A 25011-nucleotide genomic window follows, 5' to 3' on the forward strand; every position below is an offset into this window, starting at 1 on the left:
ACATGGCAAAAATTTTAGAACACTTCTCTATTCCTGAGCTATTTCTGTGATAAAAATGTTACTAAAATACAGCCAGGCACAGTGGCTCATACCTGTAATCCCAGCACTTTGAGAGGTCAAGGCAGGCAGATCACCTGAGGTCAGGAGTTTGAGACCAGCGTGAACAACACGGTGAAACCCTGTCTCTACTAAAACTACAAAAATTTGCCTGGCGTGGTGGTAGGTGCCAGTAATAACAATTACTTGGGTTGCTGAGGCAGGAGGATTTCTTGAACCCTGGAGGTGGAGGTTACAGTGAGCTGAGATTGCACCACTACACTCCAGCCTGGGTGACAGAGGGAGACTCTGTCTCAAAAAAAATTGTTAAAAAATATTATTGACAGCTTTGCACGGTATCGTAGCCAATGAGGTTTATCTGCGGCGTGATTATTGCTAATTGAAAACTTCTCCCAATACCCTCCCGTGACGATTTGAAATATAGTCATTGGCAATTTTTGACAGTCTCTATGGAGTCTGAATTGAAAAAAAAATTGACAAAAAGAACATACTATTGTTTACTCTAATAAAACAAACACCCCTCCCCTCTTCCAAAAAGGATGTGAGACAGCTTAGACTGTTACAGTACTGTGAAGAGAACTAGTAAAATTTATACCAGATTCTAGTTGTGAAATGTTCAGAACAGGAAAAATTTTAGAATCAGAAGATAAATTAGTAGCTCTCAGGGACTCAGGGAGTTGGGACAGTCATGTAATGGTTAGATGGTTTCTTTAGGGATAATATCGTATATTGTGGAATTAGATGGAGATAATGGTTGCATAATCTTGTGTGAATATACTGAAAACCACTGCACTGTACATTTCAAATGGGAGAATTGTATGGTATATGAATTAAGTCTCAATAAAGTTGTTACAGAAAATTTACATCATACCAATGGCGTGCATGTGTAACAAGTTTATACTTTCAAAGTACCTTCCTTTATTATACAAGTTTATAACCTTATAAAGTACACACAGCAAGTTTATTTAATCTCCCTTGACAGTTGGTAGAACTGAGACCCAAAGAGACTCAGTGATTTTTGCCAAGAGCACATATCTAATTAGAGGTAGAGCCAGATTTCAAATAAAAATATTCCTGTCAGGTAATCCCAACACTTTGGGAGGCTGAGGCAGGCTGGTCACCTGAGGTCAGGAGTTCCAGAGTAGCCTGACCAACATGGAGAAACCCCATCTCTACTAAAAATACAAAATTAACCAGGTGCGCTGGTATATGCCTGTAATCCCAGCTACTCGGGAGGCTGAGGCAGGAGAATTGCTGGAACCTGGGAGGCAGAGGTTTCAGTGAGCTGAGATCACGCCATTGCACTCCAGCCTGGGCAACAAGAGCGAAACTCCATCTGAAAAAAAAAAATCCTATCCAGTGACCCTCTATTGTTCAGTGTCCCATTAATGGTTGTACTTAATATCCAGCTACTCAATTTCACATATTTTATATGATGTTATTAAATAATAATTTTTTTTGAGACGGAGTTTTGCTCTTGTTGCCCAGGCTGGAGTGCAATGGCACCATCTTGGCTCACTGCAACCTCTGCCTTCTGGGTTCAATCAATTCTTCTGCCTCAGCCTCTTAAGTAGCTGAGATTACAGGCACCTACCACCATGCCTGGCTAATTTTTTGTATTTTTAGTAGAGACAGGATCTCACCATGTTGGCCAGGCTGGTATTGAACTCCTGATCTCAGGTGATCCACCCATCTCAGCCTCCCACAGTGCTGGGATTATGGGCGTGAACCACAACTCTTATTTATTAAGTGTCTGTTATGTGCCAGGTAGCTTCATACACTGTTTTTGTTTGTTTGTTTGTTTTGCTTTTTAGAGAGCAGGTCTTGCTATGTTGCCCAGGCTGGAGTACATGGCTATTCACAGGCTGGATCTCGATGCACTGCAGCCTTCAATCTGGGGCTCCAGGAATCCTCCCACTTCAGCCTCCCAAGTAATTGATACTACAGGTGCATGTCACCATGCCCAGCTATTACAAGTCATTGTACAAACCTCATAAAGTTTTGTTAGCTGCATTTTACTTCTTTTGGAAGGTAGCTTATTGGTCCACCTTATTGGAAGGTGGACCCATAGGGACATTTAGCAATGCCTGGAGACATTTTTGGTTGTCACAACTGGAGAGAGAAGATGCTACTGGCATCTAGTGGGTAGACGCCAGTATGCTGCTAAACATCCAACAGTGAACAAGACAGCCCCCACCACAGCCAATTATCTGGTTTAAAATATCAATAATGCCAAGGGTGAGAAACCCTGTCTTAAATGATGATGACACAGTATGTGTGAAAACCCTCTACAAACCCATATTGCTATTTTTACCATTTTACAAGTAGATTTTTCTAGTATAACAGCTATTCCTGGCAATGTTACCCAGCACTAGGCCTTCAGCTCATGTTTGTTGGGTAGGCCGGTGGATGCCAAAGATGCTTAGCAAGCATTATGCTAAGTGAAATTAGCCAGTCACAAAAAGAAAAATACTGCATGATTTCACAAACGTGGGATATTTAAAGTAATCAAACTTGAGCCAGGTGAGGTGGCTCATGCCTGTAATCCCAGCCCTTTGGGAGGCCGAGGCAGGTGGATCACCAGAGGTCAGGAGTTCGAGAGCAGCCTGGCCAATGTGACAAAACCCCATCTCTACTAAAAATACAAAAATGGGCTGGGCACCTGTAATCCCAGCTCCTAGAGGACGCTGAGGCAGGAGAATTGCTTGAACCCAGGGGTGGGAGGTTGCAGTGAGCCAAGATGGCACCACTGCACTCCAGCCTTGGTGACAAGAGCGAAACTCTGTCTCTAAATAAATAATCAAACTCATGAAAACAAAAAGCAGAATATGGTTGCCAAGAGTTGAGGGGTCAGCAAATGGGGAGTTGTTCTTTGATGAGTTTGAAGTTTCAATTATGCAAAGGTGAGAGAGTTCTCGATATCTGTCATACAACAGCATGCAATATAGTTAACCCTATTCTATTGCACACTTGAAGATGGTTCGGATGGTAAATTTTATGGTATGTGTTATTTAAATCATTTAAAAAACTGTTTGGTCTGGGTGCAGTGGCTCATGCCTATAATCCCAGCACTTTGGGAGGCCGAGACAGTTGGATCACTTGAGGTTAGGAGTTTGAAACCAGCCTAGCCAACATGATGAAACCCCATCTCCACTAAAAATACAAAAAATTAGCCAGGTGTGGTGGCACACATCTGTAATCCCAGCTATTTGGGAGGCTGAGACAGGAGAATCGCTTGAACCCAGGAGGCGGAGTTTGCAATGAGCTGAGATAGCATGACTGCACTCCAGCCTGGGCAACAGAGCAAGACTCTGTCTCAAAAAAAAAAAGAAAACACAAAAAAAACAAAACTACTGCCAGGCATGGTGGCTCACAGGTGTGGTGGTGGGCACCTAAAATCCCAGCTACTTTGGGAGGCCAAGTGCATCACCTGAAGTCAGAAGTTCAAGACCAGCCTGGCCAACATGGTGAGACCCTATCCCTAATAAAAATACAAAAATTAGCCGGGCATGGTGGCAGATGCCTATAATCCCAGCTACTTAGGAGACTGAGGCATGAGAATCGCTTGAACCTGGGAGGTGGAGGTTGCAGTGAGCCGAGATCACACCATGGCACTCCAGTCTGGGTGAGGTCGCAAGACTCCGTCTCAAAAAAAAAAAAAAAATGTTTTAACAAGTCAACATCGGTGATTAGGGGTAGAATTTGAAGTTGCAGGTTCCCGTGGCAGTGGGTATACCTGATTAAACACTACTGTTCCATTCCAGCTAATTTGATAGAAATGCAACAATATGTTAAATCCAGAAGGAGAGGGGTGGGTGACGGGAGAGAGAAGTGTGAAAAGACCCACAGCATGTCCTCATCCTGGAGATATCAAGTACATGCTGGAAAACAGGCTGATGTATTGGACTAACCCTTGTATTTGGTATTTGTGAGAAATAATTTATTGCAGAAGATAAAAGACTTAGAGGACATTTATAAATAAAAATGTTATTGGAATTAGGTGCCCTTCAAAGGAGTATTGAATACACCTATTGGTTTTGGTCACAAACTTTCCAGATCATTTTGGCTTGCTTTGATTAGATTTGCCTAATCCTGATAAGGTTCGCACGAATGAATAAATGTTATCGCTCTGAGCTTCAAAGTTCTAATGTTTTACCAGCCTCATTGAAAACACAAATATTATCTTTACCATAGATTGGTTTCTCAGGGTAGAAACTACACATAAGAACAAATCTCATGAAGTTAAGATTATCTCACTCCCTATTTAATTTGTCCTTCAGTTGAATAGTGAGTTAGAGCTAGAAACATGCTTATAAAATTTTGTTTTCTAGGCCGGGCACAGTGGCTTATGCCTATAATCCCAGCACTTTGGAAGATTGAGGCAGGCGGATCACGAGGTCAGGAGATTGAGACCAACCTGGCCAATATGGTGAAACCCCGTCTCTACTATAATACAAAAAATTAGCCAGGTGTGGTGGCACACGCCTATAGTCCCAGCTACTCAAAATGCTGAGGAAGGGGAATTGCTTGACCCTGGAAGGGGGAGGTTGCAGTGAGCCAAGGTCACGCCACTGCACTCCAGCCTGGAGACAGAGTGAGACTCCATCTCAAAAAAAATTTTTTTAATTTGTTTTGTTTATTTTCTGACATCTTCATTGTAGGAAAAATGGAAAGAAACATTTTTGGAAGCAGCTTCTTGTGTCTGACCAGCTGTGGTCTGCTACCACTCCCAGGTCTGGGGCTAGATGGCTTTGTGACTTTCCTTCTCTGGATGGCATTTTCCTTTCCTGTATAAAATGATGTGATGGGTGAGATGACCTCTAAGCCTTTTTCCATGTCTGTCACTGGACTGTCATCTTATGTAGCCATTTAAGTTTTCTAAATTTTTTTAAAAAGGAATTTAAAATTTGATGCTCAGTTAAGTTACATTAAAATAAGTAAAATGGGCCGGGCGCAATGGTTCACGCCTGTAATCCCAGCATTTTGGGAGGCCGAGGTGGGTGGATCACGAGGTCAAGAGATCCAGACCATCCTGGTCAACATGGTGAAACCCCGTCTCTACTAAAAATACAAAAAATTAGCTGGGCATGGTGGCACGTGCCTGTAATCCCGGCTACTCAGGAGGCTGAGGCAGGAGAATTGCCTGAACCCAGGAGGTGGAGGTTGCGGTGAGCCGAGATCGCGCCATTGCACTCCAGCCTGGGTAACAAGAGTGAAACTGTCTCAATAAAAATAAAATAAAATAAATAAATAAAATGAAACTACAGATTGAGTATCCCATATCCAAAATGGTTGCTACCAGAAGTGTTCTAAATTTCAAATCTTTTTAAGTTTGGAATATGTGCATATATATATAATGAGATGTCTTGGGGATGGGACCCAAGTCTGAACATAAAATTCATTTATATTTCATATACACCTTAGCCTGGAGATAATTTTATACACTATTTTAAATAATTTTGTCGAAGAAACAAAGTTTTGACTGCTATTAGACTGCAATCCATCATATGAGGTCAGGTGTAGAATTTTCCACCAATGGTGTCACATCAACTCTCAAAAAGTTTTGGATTTTGGAGCATTTCAGATATCAGATTTTCAGACTAGGGATGCTGAACCTCTATTTAATTTTGCTTTGAGTGTGCCTGGAACACTGGGGAAATTTTGATTTTTAAGATTCATCTCAGGCCGGGCACAGTGGCTCACACCTGTAATCCCAGCACTTTGAAAGGCTGAGGTGGGCAGATAACGAGGTCAGGATTTTGAGACCAACCTGACCAACATGGTGAAACCCTGTCTCTATTAAAAATACAAAAATTAGCTGGGCATGGTAGTACGCACCTGTAATCCCAGATACTCGGGAGGCTGAGGCAGGAGAATCACTTGAACTTGGGAGGCAGAGGTTATGGTGAGCCATGATTGTGCTATTGCACTCCAGCCTGGGCAACAAGATCAAAACTCCATCTCAAATACATACATACAAACATAAAAATTTTTAAAAACAAATGGTCCTCCACAGACTAGTGGTAGATCAAACAAACAAGCAACTGTAGGGAATACAAGGTGTTATTAGGGCAGGTGAAAGGGCTTCTAACCCAGACTTGGAAGGGCAAGGAAGGGTCACCAGGGAAGCAGTGTCACGTAGGGACCTGAAAGATGAGTAGGAACTCAGGCCGGGCACGGTGGCTCACGTCTATAATCCCAGAATTTTGGGAGGCCGAGGTGGGCGGATCACGAGGTCAAGAGATCGAGACCTTCCTGGTCAACGAGGAGAAACCCCGTCTCTACAAAAAATATAAAAATTAGCTGGGCATGGTGGTGCACGCCTATAGTCCCAGCTACTCGGGAGGCTGAGGCAGGAGAATTGCTTGAACCCAGACGGCAGAGGTTGCGGTGAGCCGAGATCATACCATTGCACTCCAGTCTGGGTAACAATAGCAAAACTCTGCTCAAAAAAAAAAAATGAGTAGGAACTCAAGAAAAGGCAGGGGAAGAGAATATTCCAGGTAGACGGCCTATCCAATTAGAATAATTAGGTTTGAGGCCAGGCACAGTGGCTCATGCCTATAATCCCTTTGGGAAATCAAGGCAGGAGAATCACTTGAGCCTAGGAGTTCAAGACCAGCCTGGGCAACATAGTGAGACCCCATCTCTAAAAAAAAAAAAAAAAATTTTAAGGCCAAGTGCAGTGGCACACACCTGTAATCTCAGCGCTTTGGGAGGCCAAAAAAATAAAAATATTTAAACATATTTATAAAAATTAGCTGGGCATGGTGGTGGGCACCTGTAATGCCAGCTACTTGGGAGGCTGAGGCAGGAGAATTGCTTGAATCTGGAAGGCACAGGTTGCAATGAGCTGAGATTACAGATGTGTGCCACTGCACTTGGCCTTAAAATTTTTTTTTTTTTCCAAGAGATGGGGTCTCACTATGTTGAGTACCATTGCCAGCTGAGTACCATTGCACTCCAGCCTGGGCAGCAAGAGCAAAACTCTGTCTCAAAAAAAAAAAAAAATACGTGTGTGTGTGTGTGTGTGTGTGTGTATAATTGTAATTAGCCAAGCAATGTGTCTCGCACCTCTAGTCTCAGCTACTCAAGAGACTGAGGCAGAAGGATGGTTTGAGTCCAGGGGTTGATGCGGCAGTGAGCCATGATTGTTCCATTGCACTCCAGCCTGAGCACAGAGCCGGACCCCATCTCTAAGAAAACAGAAGTTAGGTTTGCAAACCCCATGCTACCACTAACTCATTACTGGATATCAGACAAGATAGCATATCTTTGGGCTTAATTTCTTCCTGTGCAAAATGGATATAATGTCAGTGCTTACCTCTCAGGCCATCAGTGAGAAAACGGAGACAAAGTGTGATAGAACAGTCATCACGGTTCATTGACAGTGTTCTCCATATGTAAATTGAATAAGTTGGTGGGAAGAATCTGCCAGATTCCTTCGAATCCTGAAATACTATAAATTCTTGATCCTTAATTTTAGGTAAAGAGACTCCACTATTGAGCAGTTCTGGGTACTGTCCATGTAAATGGCGACCAACCTCAGGACAACTGTGATTGCCTGAAGTTGAAGAAATATAGTGTCCCTTGCATTCAAAGGTGACATCAGTGATGGTGATGGTGGCTCTGTATGGGGAAAAGAGGTGCCTAATGAACATACATTTCACCCTTACTCCATGTGGAAAAAACACCCTGAGCTGGCAGTGTGGCCGATTTGCTAGGGTCTTTTTTTTTTTTGAGACAGAGTTTCGCTCTTGTTACCCAGGCTGGAGTGCAATGGTGTGATCTCGGCTCACCGCAACCTCCGCCTCCTGGGTTCAGGCAATTCTCCTGCCTCAGCCTCCTGAGTAGCTGGGATTACAGGCACGCGCCACGATGCCCAGCTAATTTTTTGCATTTTTAGTACAGATGGGGTTTCACCATGTTGACCAGGATGGTCTCGATCTCTTGACCTCATGATCCACCTGCCAGAGGTGCCCAACTGTGCCTGGCTTTTGTGAGGTGGTCAGCTGGCCCCACTGATTCAGGTTCACCTGATTTTTTCAATGTAAGAGAAGAGCTACAGTTTTGTGGTTGATCCTCCTTTTTTTAGATAAATGGTCATATTGCTCTTCTTGCTGAAAATAGTTGCTAGAGCAGACTTCTCAAGTGAGACTGACTTCAGCAATGGTATAAAATCAGGTGAGTGATGAACCGAGAAGAGATCATAGGAAAGATGAAGGTGAGGGCATTTGGCTTGGTCCTGGGACTGATGGCCATATTCATACTCTTTTATTCTTGTATACCAACCATTTAGTCCCGCTAAAATACCTTCCACAGGGGACAATCTCAAACTCTTCAGTCCTTGCAGAAGTGTGTGGCATGATTGCAACAGGCAGGAAAATGTTCCCGGATGAAAATATACCAGTGACGCCACTGAGAAATAGAACTTGCCAGCAATACACGATCCGAAAGCACTACATAATGGAACCTCTGTCCAAAGACAAAGCCGAGTTCCCTTTGGCCTAAGTCACGGTCATCCACAAAGACTTAGATACATTTGAAAGGCTCTTCAGGGCCATCTGCACTCCCCAAAACATCTACTGTGTCCGTGTGGCTCAGAAGGCCCCAGCTGCTTTCACAGACGCTGTAAGAAAGCGACTGAGCTGCTTCACAAACATCTTTGTGACTTCTAAGATGGAGTCTGTGATCTATACAGGGATCTCCAGGCTCTGAGCTGACCTGCACTGCCTGAAAGACCTGCTGGCCTCTGAGGTTCCCTCAAAGTATGCTGTCAACACCTGCAGGCAAGTATCCCCCTGAAAACCAACAGGGAGATAGTTCAGCATCTGAAGGGACTTAAAGGGAAAAATATAACCCCCGCGGTGCTGCCTCCTCCTTGTATTATCAGAAGGACCAAATACGTGCACTTGGAGCAGAGATAACTGTTTTCCTTCATGCTGTGGACTTGGATGAGAAAAATGCCTCCTCCCACAATCTAACCATTTACTCTGCCTATGTGGCCCTTCAAGGGAATTTGCTAATTTTGTGCTTCAAGACCAGAGGGCCATTGACTTACTTGAGTGGTCAAAGGATACCTACTCTCCTGATGAGCATTTCTAGGTGACACTTGATAGGATTCCAGGTATGTGGAACTTGATTTCCAATCCACGTAAAGTCTGCAGTGTGTGTGTGTGTGTGTGTGTGTGTGTGTGTGTGTGTGCTACACATTGAAAATGGTCTTGATGACATTATATATACCCACCTATGTTTCTAGACTTTGTGAATATCTTTTTTTTATTTTGAGACAGAGTTTCACTCTTGTTGCCCAGGCTGGAGTGCAATGGTGCAATCTCAGCTCACTGAAACCTCCGCCTCCTGGGTTCAAGCGATTCTCCTGACTCTGTCTCCTGAGTAACTGGGATTACACGTATGTGTCATCATGCCTGGCTAATTTTGTATTTTTAGTAGAGACAGGGTTTCTACATGTTGATCAGGCTGGTCTCAACTCTTGACCTCAGGTGATCCACCTGCCTCAGTCTCCCAAAGCCCTGAGATTATAGGTGTGAGCCCTCACACCTGGCACATGAATATCCTTTGCATGTCTGTTTCAATGAATTAATGTTAAATAAATTATACTTTTGGCCAGGCACAGTGGCTCGTGCTTGTAATCCCAGCACTTTTGGGAGGCCAAGGTAGATGAATCACTTGAGGTCAGGAGTTTGAGACCAGCCTGGCCAACATGGTGAATCCCCATCTTTACGAAAAATACAAAAATCAGCCAGGTGTGGTGGCACTGGTCTATAATTCCGAGGGTGAGGCAGGAGGGTCATTCAAACTTGGGAGGTGGAGGCTACAGTGAGCCAAGACTGCGCCACTGCACTCCAGCCTGGGCAGTACAGCAAGACTTCGTCTCAAAAATAAATAAATAAATAAATAAATAAATAAAATTATACTTCTATGTGTCACTACATATACTGTTAGCTTATAGAACATGCTTATTAAATTTCTGCTGGCATCATATGTCATCTTTTTAAAAATTTTTTGTTGGTACATAGTAGTGGTATATATTTACAGGTTACATGAGATGCTTTGATACAGGCATGCAATATGTAATAGTCACTTCAAGGTAAATGGTGCCTCTATCATGTCAAACATTTATCCTTTGTGTTACAAACAATCCAATTACACTTTGAGTTGTTTTAAAATGTACAATTGGCCAGGTGCAGTGGCTCACACCTGTAATCCCAGCACTTTGGGAAGCTGAGGTGGGCGGATCACGAGGTCAGGAGTTCGAGACCATCCTGGCCAACATGGTGAAACCTCATCTCTACTAAAAACACAAAAATTAGCTGGGCATGGTGACGGGTGCCTGCAGTCCCAGCTACTTGGGAGGCTGAGGTAGGAGAATTGCTTGAACTGGGAGACAGGGGTTGCAGTGAGCTGAGATCACGACACTGCATTCCAGCCTGAGCAACAGAGTAAGGCTCAGTCACAGAAAAAAAAAAAATTGTTGATTTGCTCTTTCTTCAGTTTATCCTGGCTTTATGATTGCAAGCATTTTTTTTTTTAACCCCACTGGATTTTTTTTTTAAGTTCAGGTTTTATTGTGTTCCCCAGGCTGGTCTCAGAATTCCTGGGCTCAAACAATTCTCCCGCCTCAGCCTCCCTAGGTGCTGAAACTGCAGGTGCATACTCCATGCCCTGCTTTATCCCCACTGAATTTTATAAGCTGCTTCCAACTGCAAAGCGTGTGGCAGAAGAGAGGAACATGGCTAAATGCACGGTAGGACTATCTCGTTCCCTGGGACAGGAAATCAGTTCATTCCTGGAAGGGTATGTAAAGAGCCTGTTTGCCTGGCCTAGGAAAAGCCAGAATTCAGGGAGAGAAAGTGATTTGCTCAAGGTATACAGCTTGCATTAGAGAGGAGAGAACTTACCTTCTGACTCCAGCCCAGGGCATTTTCTACTAAATTCTGTTGTCCCTCAGGATTTCCCTTCCCCCGTTGGGGGAACATTTGGGTGGAACACATACCTAAATCTGTTAGGAGTTACCCTATGGCAGAGACTGTGAAATTTCCTACCAGTAACTAAATGGAAGGGTGGAACCTGAAACACAACGGGTCTGTGAGGGAATCCAAAACTTCCCCTCTGGAAAAAGCAGCCTCTTCCGGGACAAACTGGAGGGCAGTCTTAGGAAAACACCCAAGAAAAATTATCCTGAGGTCTATCTTGGAGTATCCTCCTGAAAAACCCAGGTACGCCCGGGGCAGTTATCTTTCTGAGCGGTTTCTTCTAACATTCCTAGAGCGGAAAGCAATTAACTCAAAGCCCTCCAGGATTCTGCAGGCTGGGATGAGCTGGTGTCAGGTAGCACCTGGTCTCCAGCAGTTTAAGAAATCCAGGCAGGCTCCCTGCAGACTTGCCTTCTCCAGTCTCAGGGCAGGCCTTTGGGGCGGAACTGAAGGCAAACAGACCTTCCCACTTTCACATTCCAGCCTTTGTTATTCCACTTAAAACACTTTGGTTAAACTGCGTTTACCTTAAACAGGCTTACTGGGTTCACTGCAGGACGCCTCTAGGCAATCTCATCCTCCTGGGAACCGAGGGAGGTAGGTAGAGGTCACCGTGTTGGGAATCTGGTGGACGGAGGAAACTGGTGGGGAGCTGGTCTTCCCGGGTTACCTCTATTCCATCGCCGACCGCAGTGTAAGGTCCAATAGGCTGGGACTCATGTGGGCTTCGTGGATGTTTTATGTTTTCAGAATGTAGCACAGTGCCAGGCATAAAAGTAAGCACATGAAAAAATGTTGAGTGAGTCATTTGGTCATGAGATTTCTGTTTCCAGGGGCTTTTTCCAAAGAAAGGCACGTTTGTATATTGTTTCATTATGTGATGAGCTTACTGGGCACTAGGATTTTCCATGTCTCGTTAAATCATTAGTATCCTTCTATATCTTAGTTATAACTTTTAACTTTCTAGGAAAGGACAGCTTTCACTTCTGATTTAATGGTTTACCTTGTTTCTCAGTTCCCTTCAGGCAAAGGAAAATGTTTCCAGAATTTGATAAGGTACTTGGCACTGTCTGGCATGTAACTTTTTTTTTTTTTTTTTTGAGACAGAGTCTCACTCTGTCACCCAGGCTAGAGTACAGTGGTGGGATCTCAGCTCACTGCAACCCACGCCTCCTGGGTTCAAGCAGTTTTCCTGCCTCAGCCTCCCAAGTAGCTGGGACTACAGGCATGTGCCACCATGCCCGGCTACATTTTGTATTTTTAGTGGAGACGGGGTTTCATGCTGTTGGCAGGGGCTAGTCTCTTAACTTCTGACTTCATGTGATCCACCTGCCTCGGCCTCCTAAAGTGCTGGGATTATAGGCATGAGCCACCACACCCAGCCTAAAATGTATTTTATTTAATTAGTTGCTTTTGAAGCATTCCTGTGAGGTATGAACCTCATTTGATAACAGGGAAAATTGAAAATGAAGTCGACAACTAGTAGAGTTGTACTGCCCTTCTGTGAAAATCCGTCTTCAGATATTAAAGACAGTTCTACTAAGTAAATTCAGGCTTAACTAAATTCAAAGCTACTGTTCTGTTTTCCTTATTTTCAAATATGGGCCTTTGAGAGTCGTTGCTTGTAAAGAGTCTTTCCACACCTGGTGGCAGATTGGCCCAGTGGAGACTAGTTACCTGTAGGCTATGGTTTTCCAGAAGACAGGGAGACTATAATCCCAGGACCTGGGAACCCAACTGCATAAAGGATCTGTTTCTTTGCACTCTCTCCTGATTGAACGGCATATTGCAATTATTGGGAGAAGGGAGGCTGCATGCTTTCATATAATTATTCTAAGTGATCAGAAGCTTGAGGTCTCACTTGTGGAAGTATTCCACCTACAGCAGTGATTTTTAGTGCCTGTAACTTCAAAATCCTATCAAGGACTTTCTGAGTGATAGAGGGCGGGAAGGAAAGAGTGGAACTCCAGAAAGGTGAAAACGACAAAGCCTGGGGCACTGAGATTGGGCTGCTGTTCTAGCTTCTCATAATATCCAACCTACAGAATACACTCAAAACTCAACTCCAGAATAGCTTTTTGCAACAGAAAAATCAAACTGCTAAAACCAATGAAGTTCTTAGGCTCAGGCTTCTCACCTAGACTCTGGCTTGGAAAACCTGGGGTGGTCAGATATCTTTTCATGTGCAAACGCAGGTGGAATATGCCTTTAAGGCCTGGACTCTGCCTAGTAACTGAGCTGCTATTTAACTTTCCTAAGCCTTACATTACCTCAGATTTATTTAACTGGCCGAGCTTGAAAAGACCAGGTTTCAGCCAGGCACGGTGTGGCTCATGCCTGTAATCCCAGCACTTTGTGAGGTTGAGGCAGGTGGATCACCTGAGGTCAGGAGTTCGAAACCAGCCTGGCCAACATGGTGAAACCCTGTCTCTACTAATATATATATATATATATATATATATATATGCACACACACACAAAAAAAGAATTAGCCAGGCACAGTGGTGGATATCTGTAATCCCAGCTACTCAAGAGGCTGAGGTAGGAGAATGGCTTGAACTTGGGAGGCAGAGGTTGCAGTGAGCCGAGATCATGCCATTGCGCTCCAGCCTGGGTGACAGAGTGAGACTCCATCTCAAAATAAAAATTAAAAAAATACAAATACAAAAATTAGCCAGGTGTAGTGGTGCGTGCCTGTAATCCCAGCTACTCATGAGGCTGAGGCAAGACAATTGCTTAAACCTGGGAGGTTTCAGTGGGCTGAGATGGCGCCATTATACTCCAGACTGGGCAACAGGAGTGAAACTCCATCTCAAAAAAAAAAACCAGACCAGCTTTCTCTTGCATTTCCCTATTACCTTTTTTTCCAGGTATATTTTTGTTCCTCTCATAGCCTCTTCCCCACGGCTTTCCATCCAGGTCTAGAATTAGCTCTGACTTCTCTACCAGCCCTGAGCTGAGCATGTTGGGTGCCTTACCTCCAGAATCCTCCCAGCATGGCCCACAGATTGCTGTTGTCTTGACTTGAGACTTGAAAACCCAGGACTGATGTGGTCTGACTAGGAAGGAAGCCACAGTTGGGAGTTGGAGGCTCTGAGTAACTGCAGAGTCCGTCAGCCTGTGAGATCTGAGGGTGTTGTTTTCTCAAATTCACTCCAAGAGGAAGCTGTGATTATAAATCAAATGACTTATTCAAGAGCTCCAAGCCTGTCATGAGTGGCCTTGGTCCATGGAGACTTTCTGACACAGAATCCAGGGTTTTGGTGTTTTTTTTTTTGAGACTGAGTCTCGCTCTGTCGTCCGGGCTGGAGTGCAGTGGCACGATCTCAGCTCACTGCAACCTTTGCCTACCAGGTCCGAGCAATTATTGCATCTCCACCTCTCGAGCAGCTGGAATTACAGGCCACCCAGCTGATTTTTTTATTTTTCATAGAGACGGGGTTTCACCATGGTGTCCAGGCCGATCTCAAACTCCTGACCTCAGGTGATCCACCCTCCTCAGCCTCCCAAAGTGTTGGGATTACAAGCTGACCCACCGAACCTGGCCTCCGGGGCTCTTTTTAATTGTACTATTTAAGGCCTGTTGCTCAAAGCCTGTGGTTATAACCCATGCTTAAAAAGGAATAGTGATGAGGATAAAACGGCACTGAACTTGTCAATAGAAAACACATAAATGAGAAAGGGGAGGCAGAGAGGAGGACAGGAAAACAGTTGTCTTTTTGAAAAAGGACAAAATAATACAAAAATTAGCTGGGCATGGTGGCGCATGCCTGTAATCCCAGCTACTTGGAAGGCTGAGGCAGGAGAATCACTTGAACCCAGGAGGTGAAGATTGCGGTGAGCCCAGATCGCTCCATTGCACTCCACTGGGGCAGCAAAAGCAAAACGCTGTCTCAAAAAAAACAAAAGAAAAGAAAAATGACAAAATGTTTTGCCCTTTGGATTAAAAATCAATTTAATATAAGCTGTTCTTCCTCTGAGGCCTCATCAGGCTTTCAAAGATGCTGAGAAGGTTTCCATTGGCCCCCTGGTTTCTAATTTGGGCACACAGGTGATGTCATGGTAAAATGAATATGTGAAAAGCGCTTTGGGCGTCATATGGCCCATGAATAATTAAGGTGAGGATGATGGGATTCTTGACTGTAGAAAGGAACCCCATTTCTTCCGCTTCTCATTCTACAATCACTTATTGAGACTATACTCTAAGTGCAGTATCTTAACGCAATAAAAATGAGTTTATGTCCTGGAGTGAGAATTTATAAGAGTATGTGTTATGGAGAAATAAGCGATTAGAGATTGAACATAATCTACGTGTGGTCAGTTACCGAGCAACCAAACTAGAAGTCTTCGCTGGTTCCCAGTTTGTTCAGAACTCTATTTATCCCACCTGATCAGTGCCTCCAACTTAGAATTGGAGGGTATTAATTTTGATGTAAAGTTCAAGCTGGGATAGACAATCTCTATTCTTTTTGGTCACTTTCTGATTACTATCTCCTCCCATTATGTCACATAAATGCAAGCACCTAGAGCCCAGAATTGAGGAGAGCGATTAGTGGTAGATTGCACAAGGGCATCAGGAAAGCCGGAGGGTCAGGAAGACCAGCATGTCCCACGTGCCTACCAAGAGAAAACGCATCAGCTGGCACTGGGTTGAAGTAAAAGGAAATAGGTTCAGGCTGGGTGTGGTGGCTCACGCTTGTAATCCGAGCACTTTGGAAGCCAAGGCGGGCCGATCACCTGAGGTCAGGAGTTCAAGACCAGCTTGACCAACAAGGTGAAACCCCGTTTTTAAAAGAAAAAATAAAGAAAAATAAAAATAAAATGAAAAGGAAATAGGTTCATATTAATTCTGATTTTTTTTTTTTTTTTGAGACAAAGTCTTGCTCTTGTTACCCAGGCTGGAGTGCAATGACGCCATCTCGGCTCACCAAAACCTCCACCTCTCAGGTTCAAGCGATTCTCCTGCCTCACCTTCCCAAGTATCTGGGATTACAGGCATGCACCACCACGCCCAGCTAGTTTTGTATTTTTAGTAGAGATGGGGTTTCTCCATGTTGGTCAGGCTGGTCTGAAACTCCTGACATTTGGTGATCTACCCACCTCAGCCTCCTAAAGAGCTGGGATTACAGGCACAAACCACCATGCCCGGCTCATGTTAATTCTTATTTAAATGTCTAGGATTGTCAACAATACTATTTTACATGATGGTAAATGCTCCAGAGCTCAAAATCAAGGGACTCTCATGCATTTCAGGTAAGGATAAGTAAAGATGCCTGAACTTTGCTTGTACCTTCAGCAGAGCACAGAATGCAAGTGTTCATTACCCTGTAACTAAATCCAGTGAGCTGGAAATTCAAAGAGCAAGCAAATGATTCAAGATGCTTTTATGCCTGCAGTGTCTGGAGGGATAGAACTAGGCCAAGAATGAGGTGACAGTCAAGGAAAGAAAGATCTGACGTAATTGTCTAGATAAATTAGGAGAAAATATGGTAAAAATTACTTAACTAGTTTAGATAAGCATAGTTCAGCACTGGCATTATCATTTGATCATTCCTGTAGTCAATTTCATTTGATATGGATAGAGTCTAAAGAGACATTAAAAGTTAACTAAAAAATTAGAGAAATTTAAGTCATTTCAGAAAAAAATTGATTTTGTATGCCTACTGTATTGAAGAAGTGATTTTGTTCGAAAGAATTCTGGATAGATGCATGAAAGATAGTTAAGAAAATATTGATTCAATTCTATTTTGGGGGCTCTGTGGGCATGAATGGGTGTACCTGAGTCATGCTGTAGAATCTGATTCCAGAAACAACTGAAAACTGACTCACGGGGTGCTAGAGAATTTTTCCTGGGTCCTTTCTCGTCGTCATTTCCTGTATTCCTGATGCTGTGTAATGGAGTTGGCCGCCATCTCAATGCATGCACTTTTAGCAGGGGTGGCAGAAAAACCAACAAGAATAACTCCAATCTTATGTTCTAAACTAATGATTGTGAAGGTAGTGCCTGAGACACACCAAGAAGCACTAGGGAAAATGTTATGGTGTGATATTAAGTGCAAAATGCAGGAGGAAGCTTGCATCTCCCTGCCTGCTTCTGTTTTTTTTTTTGTTGTTGTTTTGTTTTGTTTTTATTAGAGATGGGGCCTTGCTGTGTTGTCTAGCTAGTCTCGAACTCCTGGCCTCAAGAGCCCCTCTGGTCTTCCAAAAGTGCTGAGATTACAGGCATGAGCCACTGCACCCAGTCTCACCTGTGTTCTTGATCAAGGAAAAATATGTACATCCTATGGGCATGAGGTAGAAACACTATCAGTACAGGATGTGGAAACACTGTATCAATTATCTGTAATATCATGTTGTCTTTGAGATTAAGAAAATGAGCTGGGTGCGGTGGCTTACAGCTGTCATCCTAAACTTTGGGAGGATGAGGTGGGAAGATCACTTGAGGAGATCAAGACCAGCCTGGGCAACATAGCAAGATCCCCATCTCTACAAAAGAGTAAATTCTTTAATTAATATAATTTAATAAAAATTCAAAGACATATTGGAAAAATTAGGTATGTTGACTGTACCACATTCATAGATACAAATATGTGTCTCTCACAAATCAGTATTACCTGGAATTTCTCACTAATGTGATCAGAGAAACAGGGAAATGAAAACTTGAGCATTTAATCAATAAATATTTGATTGATGGCCAGGCGCTGTGGCTCATGCCTGTAATCCCAGCACTTTGGGAGGCCAAGGATGGTGCATCACTTGATATCAGGAGTTCGAGACCAGCCTGGCCAAAAATGGTGACGCCCCATCTCTACTAAAAATACAAAAATTAGCTGGGCATGGTGGCAGGTGTCTGTAATCCCAGTTACTCAGGAGGCTGAGGCAGGAGAATCACTTGAACCTGGGAGGTAGGGGTTGCATCGAGCTGAGATCCTGCCATTGCACTCCAGGCTGGGCGACCGGAACAAAACTGTCTAGATAAGTAAGTAAATAATTAAATACATAAATAGTTGATTGTCTATCACATACAGACAATGCTAGGAGCTAGAAATATGAGGAATACGTGAGCTTGGAGCCAATGGGACATGCATTCACTCCGGGTGCGGCTGACTACCACATCATACAAACCATCACTGCATCACTGCTGTTTGAGATGTGTAATCTGATTGGCATGGGCTCACAGAGGATAGAGAAGGGAAGAGGAAGAATATTTCAAAGGAGAGGTGGTAATTGTGTCATTTGCTAGAAGTATGAGTGTGGGGTGAGGGGTATGTGTGTTTGTGTGTGTGTATGCATATGTGTGTATGCATGTGCATGTTCATGAGCACGTGTCTGCATGCACGTATGTGTGTATCCGTGTGTATGTGCGCATGTGTTTATGCGTGTGTACACATATGTATGTGTGCATGTGTGTGCCTAACGAACATGGTAAAACCTGTCTCTACTAAAAATACAAAACAAAAATTAGCTGGGTATGGTAGTGGGCACCTCCCAGTTACTTGGGAAGCTGAGGCAGGAGAATTGCTTGAACACTGGAGGCGGAGGTTGCAGTTAGCCGAGATGGCACCACTGCATTCTAGCCTGGGAGACACAGTGAGGCTCCATCTCAAAAAATAAAAATACTGAGATGCCCTTCTCTCCTTTCTCTAAGCATTAGGGTTCTCCGTCTGCATCCTATGTGACCAGGGCAAAATAAACTTGAAATTCACTCATATTGGCCTCTATGCAATTTTGGGTGATGATGGGCTGTTGGTTATTTTGGTGCTTTAAAAAAGAAGTTAGCCTTTATTCATCAGAGCGCCACAGTCACTTTGTGCAGTAAGTTAGGTGGTGAGGTAAGCTTGCTAATTAATTAATGTGCATGCCTTTTTTTTTCTTTCATTTTTTCTCAAGTTCAAAGTTCCACAAACAATGTGCCTTTTAAAAGACTTTACCCAGCTGTGATAAAATCAAGCCCTGGAAAGACTTTGGCCCGATAGCCAGTCAGTTGCCATGCCCATAGCATACGCAGCCAATTGGGAGTACGAAGTGTGACAGTGGAAAAAGACAGGGTTAGGCAATTTTTTAAAACACTACATATTTATTGACAGAATCTCTCTCCAGGCAGTATTCACAGGCTTCAGACTGAAGCTCTTAGCTTGGCAGTGCAGTTTAAGCAAACAAACTCAGGCTGTTGAACACAATGATTAACAGGAAGCAGGGGAGGGGACACAGTCACTAGACTTTGGCCGGGAGAAGAGGCTGGGTTAAGGTCTGAGAGCTGATGACTTGCAGAATGGTCACCTCACCCACTGTGACTTCACCGTGGGGACAGGTGGACCTCCAGGAATCAGACTCTCCCTGAGGCCATTTGTTTTTGTGTAGACACAGGTTGCAGCTTAGCAGGTGAACAGGCCAGCCAAATGCAGAGGAGCCACTTCAGAAATGTGTCAAAGGAAAGTGAAAATGCAACCTAGCGGTAAACGAAGAGGGGAGGAAGAAAGAAAAGGGACAAAAAGCGTGAACTGAAGGGACCGGGAACAGCCAGACCAGAGCTTCAGCCATCAAGAGGTTGATTTTGGAACCTGGAGAACATGTAAGTTCAATATATCGACACTCTGATCCTATCTCAAGAGAGAAACATTTTACTCACTTCCTGGTTGTGAATGATGGGCTCTTGGAAGCACTGTCTTTTTAGCATGTCTCTTATTTCTGCCCTGATTTTTGTACTTGTTTACAATACTGAGTTATGGGAGACTAAACATTTTCTGAGGGCAGCTCTGACCAATGCTTCACTGTTAGCAGAAGTCTGTCATCAGATTTTTGAGGGGAAAGTTTTTTACCCAACAGAAAATGCATTAAAAACTATCCTTAATGAAGCTACCTGCTATGAATATATGGTTCGAAGCCACTATGTCACAGAAACACTCTCTGAAGAAGAGGCTGGGTTCCCTTTGGCTTACACAGTGACCATTCACAAAGACTTTGGCACTTTTGAGAGGCTCTTCAGGGCGATTTATATGCCCCAGAACGTCTACTGTGTACACCTGGATCAGAAGGCGACGGCTGCCTTTAAAGAAGCCGTGAAACAGTTACTCAGCTGCTTCCCAAATGCTTTTCTGGCTTCCAAGATGGAGCAGGTCGTCTATGGGGGTATCTCCAGGCTCCGGGCTGATCTGCACTGCCTGGAAGACCTTGTGGCTTCTGAGGTTCCCTGGAAGTACGTCATCAACACCTGCGGGCAAGACTTTCCCCTGAAAACCAACAGGGAAATAGTTCAGTATCTGAAGGGATTTAAAGGGAAAAATATCACTCCTGGGGTCCTGCCTCCTGAGCATGCAATTGGACGGACTAAGTACGTCCACCAAGAACTGTTAGACCACAAACATTCCTATGTCATTAAAACCACAAAATTAAAAACTCCTCCTCCTCACGACATGGTCATTTACTTTGGCACAGCCTACGTGGCTCTCACAAGGGACTTTGCTAACTTTGTTCTCCAAGACCAGCTCGCACTTGACTTACTCTCCTGGTCCAAGGACACCTACAGCCCCGACGAACATTTCTGGGTGACGCTTAACAGGATTCCCGGTATGTACATCTCTTAGCTTTTATTTTTACCAATAGACACTGCGGGTCAATACTGAATAAGTTCCTTTGAAAAGAGTGGAAAAAATATTAACAAACTTCTTTACAGTTTTAAATGTTAAATTTTTAAAAAAATCTTTCCTCTGTAAAATGGTAAAATGGAGATGTGTTCTATCACCCACTCTTGTGAACAGCTCTGTTCACAGGACAAAAAAATGGAAGGAACACTGGCCATATAAATAAAAATGTGGCCACATGGTGACTCAAGCCTGTAATCCCAGCACTTTTGGAGGCCGAGGCAGGTGGATCACTTGGTCAGGAATTGGAGACTAGCCTGGCCAACATGGTGAAACCCCATCTCTACTAAAAATAAAAAAAAAAAAAGAAAAAGAAAATAGCCAGGTGTGGTGGTGCATGCCTGTAATCTCAGCTACTGGGAAGGCTGAGGCAAGAGAATTACTTGAACCTGAGAGGCGGAGGTTGCAGTGAGTCGAGATCATGCCACTGCACTCCAGCCTGGGTGACAGAGCAAGACTCCATCTCAAAAATAAAAATAAAATAAATAAGTAAAAATGTAAACCTTATTCACCTTTCAGCGTAATGCATTTAAAATCAGGTATAAGTATTATAAATAAAATATGAATGACAATTTGAACATTTCAATAATATTGTTGTCCCTGTTGAAGCTCCTTCCTTTCAAAATGGAAGCAACATACAATTTTTGAATTTTTTATTTGCAGTTTCTTTTCTGCTCTTGAATCAAAAATTTAGAGCATGGCCAGGCATGGTGGCTCATGTCTGTAATCCCAGGACTTTGGAAGGCTGAGATAGGAGGATCTCTTGAGACCAGGAGTTTGAGACCAATCTGGACAACATCGTGAGACCTTTTAAAAAAAACCTTAGAGTACCTTAAATATTTCTAGACCAGGGCCTCTATTTAGTAGATGAGGAAACTTCAGTATGATTACATGACGTGCTCGAGTCCCGCAGCTAGCAAGTAAGCACACGCACCAATTACAAACTGCATCTCCTAAGCCTGATGTTCTTTTTAGGATGACCTTCAGTTAGGGCTCAGTTGTTACTAAATCAACTCCATCTCTCCTTCGGTCCAAGTTCCAAATGATTTTTGAATAATCTCAAGTTGTTTATAGTGAACCAATTTACTTCTGCTAGTTCAATTTAAAACAAGAATTCGTATTTGCAGTTCAAAGGAAAAAGTAACTGGAACCCGTATGAAGATCACAGTCATGGTTTCTTTGGATTGGTGGTTCAACCCTGGATACATATTATGATCATCTGGGGCTTCTAAAAATAACCTAAGCCAGGGCTCATTTCCCTCCTTGGGGCCAGACTAATGGTATTTGTACAGCTTCTAAATGATTCCCCCGTATGGCAAGAGGTGTAAACCATTGTAGGTGCTTGTTTTAGATGCTGATATACAAAGCTTCATAGGCTTAGAATTCTCTTTAAATCTGTGATTTTCTCAGAGCCAGAAGGGGTAATGTAGTGATCAAAAGAAATTGGGGCTTAAAAAAATCGGGCGGGGGAGGCACGGAGCTGTTTAAATAGAACAACAGTGTCCACAGTAAGGGAAGTGAAAGCTCCACTTCCCTCCCATGTGCTTGGAGTAAGATGTAGACTCTTTAGGTGTGGCCACCCTGCTGTACGAGGGGACATTGACAGAGCAGTTCTGAAGAGAGCAGCTAGGGAAGTAAAAAGGCCAGTCCCCACTTTTTTTTTCTTTAAGAGAGAATACCAAGACAAACAAAAAGGATTGATTTGAAAAGACTTGAAGATGGATCAGTGTCTTCACCTAATTAAAAGATTTGCTCAGGAAAGAGAAAGTAGACCAATTCGGTCATTTTAGAAGTAGAAACTAGGGCCAGCAGATGGGAATTGAGAACACATGGAGCTGAGAATAGAATGAGCAGCTTCCTCAATGGTGAGCAAAGTCAAGGGAAGCAGGGCTGGGGAAGTCCTGCAGAGGTAACCTCCAGGATTGGACAGGATGGCCTCAGAGTCCCTTGCCACTCTCAGGGTCTGTGATCCTAATCGGCTTACTGAACTGAAACTTAAGGGAAACACCCTGACATCTCCACTCCATCTATCTATTGGTGCTGGATTTATACACCCTGTGTTAGCAGTAACATATTGGCAAAGCAATAGAACACAAATGCACCCATTCACGTCTTTCAGAAACTAACAAAAGTTCACCCCTGAAATCATTTTTGTGTTATGTGTGTGGATGATCACTGCCAGAGGACCCCGACTGACCCTGCCAATTCTTTTCTTTTCTTTTTGAAACTTATCTTTATTTTTTACCCTTTTTTTTTAAAAAAAAAAAATCTCACTCTGTCATTCAGGCTAGAGTGCAGTGGCACAATCATGGCTCATGGGCTCAGCCTCCCAAAGTGCTGGGATTATAGGCATGAGCCACAGCACCTGGCACATGCTGGTCTCAACCTTCCAGGCTCAAAGCTTCCAAGAGGCTGGACTATAGGTGTGTGCCCATGCCTGGCTAATTATAACTTTTGTAGAGACGGGGTCTTACTGTGTTGCCAGGGCTGGCTGGTCTTGAACTCCTGGGCCCAAGCAATCCTACTGACTCAGCCTCATGAGCCACCACATCCAGCAAGGCCTGCCACTCTTTCCTGACCGGAGACAGGGCTAAATGTAGGAGGTAAGGGAATTAGAAATGTAAGGGTTGTCTCGTGTAATTATTACTTTTGTTATGTGGAGATCTGAGCCATTTTCCTTTGTAAGCGTCCTTCTGGTTGATTGTGTATGTGGTTTTTTTTTTTTTTGAGACAGAGTTTCACTCTTGTTACCCACGCTGGAGTGCAAATGTGTATGTGGTTTTTTTTTTTTTTTTGAGACGGAGTTTCACTCCACGCTGGAGTGCAATGGTGCGATCTTGGCTCACCGCAACCTCTGCCTCCTGGGTTCAAGCAATTCTCCTGCCTCAGCCTCCTGCGTAGCTGGGATTATAGGCACGCGCCACCGTGCCCAGCTAATTTTTTGTATTTTTGGTAGAGACAGGGTTTCACCATGTTGACCAGGATGGTCTCGATCTCTTGACCTCATGATCCACCCGCCTCATCCTCCCAAAGTGCTGGGATTACAGGCGTGAGCCAGTGTGCCTGGCCAACTCGATTTTTTTTTTTTGGCAGGGAATGAGAGGGACATTTTGAGATTGTTCCAATTGATTGTAGTGATTGAGAGTTTATGATTAGGATTCTCTAAAGTTAAGAAGTCAAGCTGAGCATGGTGGCTCACACCTGTAATCCCAGCACTTTGGGAGGCAGAGGTGAGGGGATCACCTGAAGTCAGGAGTTCAAAACTAGCCTGGCCAACATGGTGAAACCTGTCTCTACTAAAAATACAAAAATTAGCCAGGCATAATGGCGGGTGCCTGTAATCCCAGCTACTCGGGACACTGAGGCAGGAGAATTGCTTGAACTGGGAGGCAGAGGTTGTGGTGAGTTGAGATCACACCACTATACTCCTGCCTGGATGACAGAGCAAGACTCTATCTCAAAAAAAGAAAAAAAAAACGGAATGTATTTTATTTAACTGAATTTGAAATATCACTTCTGCATGTGGCCCGTGGCTACAACCACAGGCAGGGGAGGTGGGCCATGCGTTCTCATTGCTGACGCAGTGGTCAGGAGATGCCCTAGCAGTGCTGAGATGTTGGCTGGACTCATGTCTGAGTCTCCACCACTGCTGGTTTTGCTTTGCCTGCCCCTTTTACCTTATCTGAAATTCTTCACTGTGCTTCAGGGCTTCCTCTGGCTTATGGGCTCCTCCACCCTGTGGCTTCTACTTCCTGTGTCTTTTGGTATCTGCCAGATTCCATGCTGCTCTCCCTCTCTCTCTTTTTTTTTTTTTTTTTTTTCCAGATAGAGTCTCACTCTGTTACCCAGGTTGGAGTACAGGGAGGTTGGCTCACTACAACCTCCACCTCCCGGGTTCAAGTGATCCTCCTGCCTCAGCCTCCCAAGTAGCTGGAATGACAGGTGCGTGCCATCCTGCCTGGCTAATTTTTGTGTTTTTAGTAGAGATGGGGTTTCACCTTGTTGGCCAGGCTGGTCTTGAACTCCTGACCTCAGGTGATCTGCTTGCCTCAGTCTCCCAAAGCGCTGAGATTATAGGTGTGAGCCACCACACTGGCCCATGCTTCTCTCTTGACAGTAAGTGCCCTCTGTGTCCCATTGAGATATTCCCAGAGAGTCCTGCCTCGGGTCATGCAGCCATTGTATATATATACAATGAAGATCCCTGTTCTCAATCCACTCCACTTCTCAGGCTGCTGCTGACCTGTTTGCTAATAGCTGCCCTTTATGTAGCCCCAAGTTGTCCAATCAGCGGTGACCAGGATGGCAGGGTCATG

General features: G+C 43.9%; 1 protein-coding gene, 1 long non-coding RNA gene and 1 pseudogene across 6 annotated transcripts in view; 2 read left to right on the forward strand and 1 right to left on the reverse strand.

Moving 5' to 3' along the window:
* The window catches only part of LOC100397136 (N-acetyllactosaminide beta-1,6-N-acetylglucosaminyl-transferase), a 171921-nt gene that overhangs the window by 48767 nt on the left and 98143 nt on the right, over nt 1-25011 (forward strand). For 2 of the 5 annotated variants that reach the window (XM_078368449.1, XM_035295115.3), the window contains one exon: nt 19416-20621. The exons of 1 other annotated variant lie outside the window; for it this stretch is intronic. In XM_078368449.1, coding sequence (XP_078224575.1) covers nt 19697-20621 — 925 coding nt within the window. In that variant the 5' untranslated portion in view covers nt 19416-19696. Of the gene's footprint in view, nt 1-19344; nt 20622-25011 lie in introns of those variants that run through there. 2 more of the 5 variants (XM_078368450.1, XM_054253764.2) reach the window with 1 other exon arrangement.
* Nucleotides 377-11291, reverse strand: LOC144582050 (uncharacterized). Its single transcript, XR_013533838.1, has 3 exons — nt 10980-11291; nt 7382-7686; nt 377-1393 (listed from the first exon to the last, which is right to left on the reverse strand). It is a non-coding gene; the product is annotated as an uncharacterized LOC144582050 (long non-coding RNA).
* Nucleotides 382-513, forward strand: LOC118153205 (U4 spliceosomal RNA; annotated as a pseudogene).

This window comes from Callithrix jacchus, chromosome 4 (genome assembly GCF_049354715.1).
Source record: "Callithrix jacchus isolate 240 chromosome 4, calJac240_pri, whole genome shotgun sequence".
Classification (NCBI taxonomy): domain Eukaryota; kingdom Metazoa; phylum Chordata; class Mammalia; order Primates; family Cebidae; genus Callithrix; species Callithrix jacchus.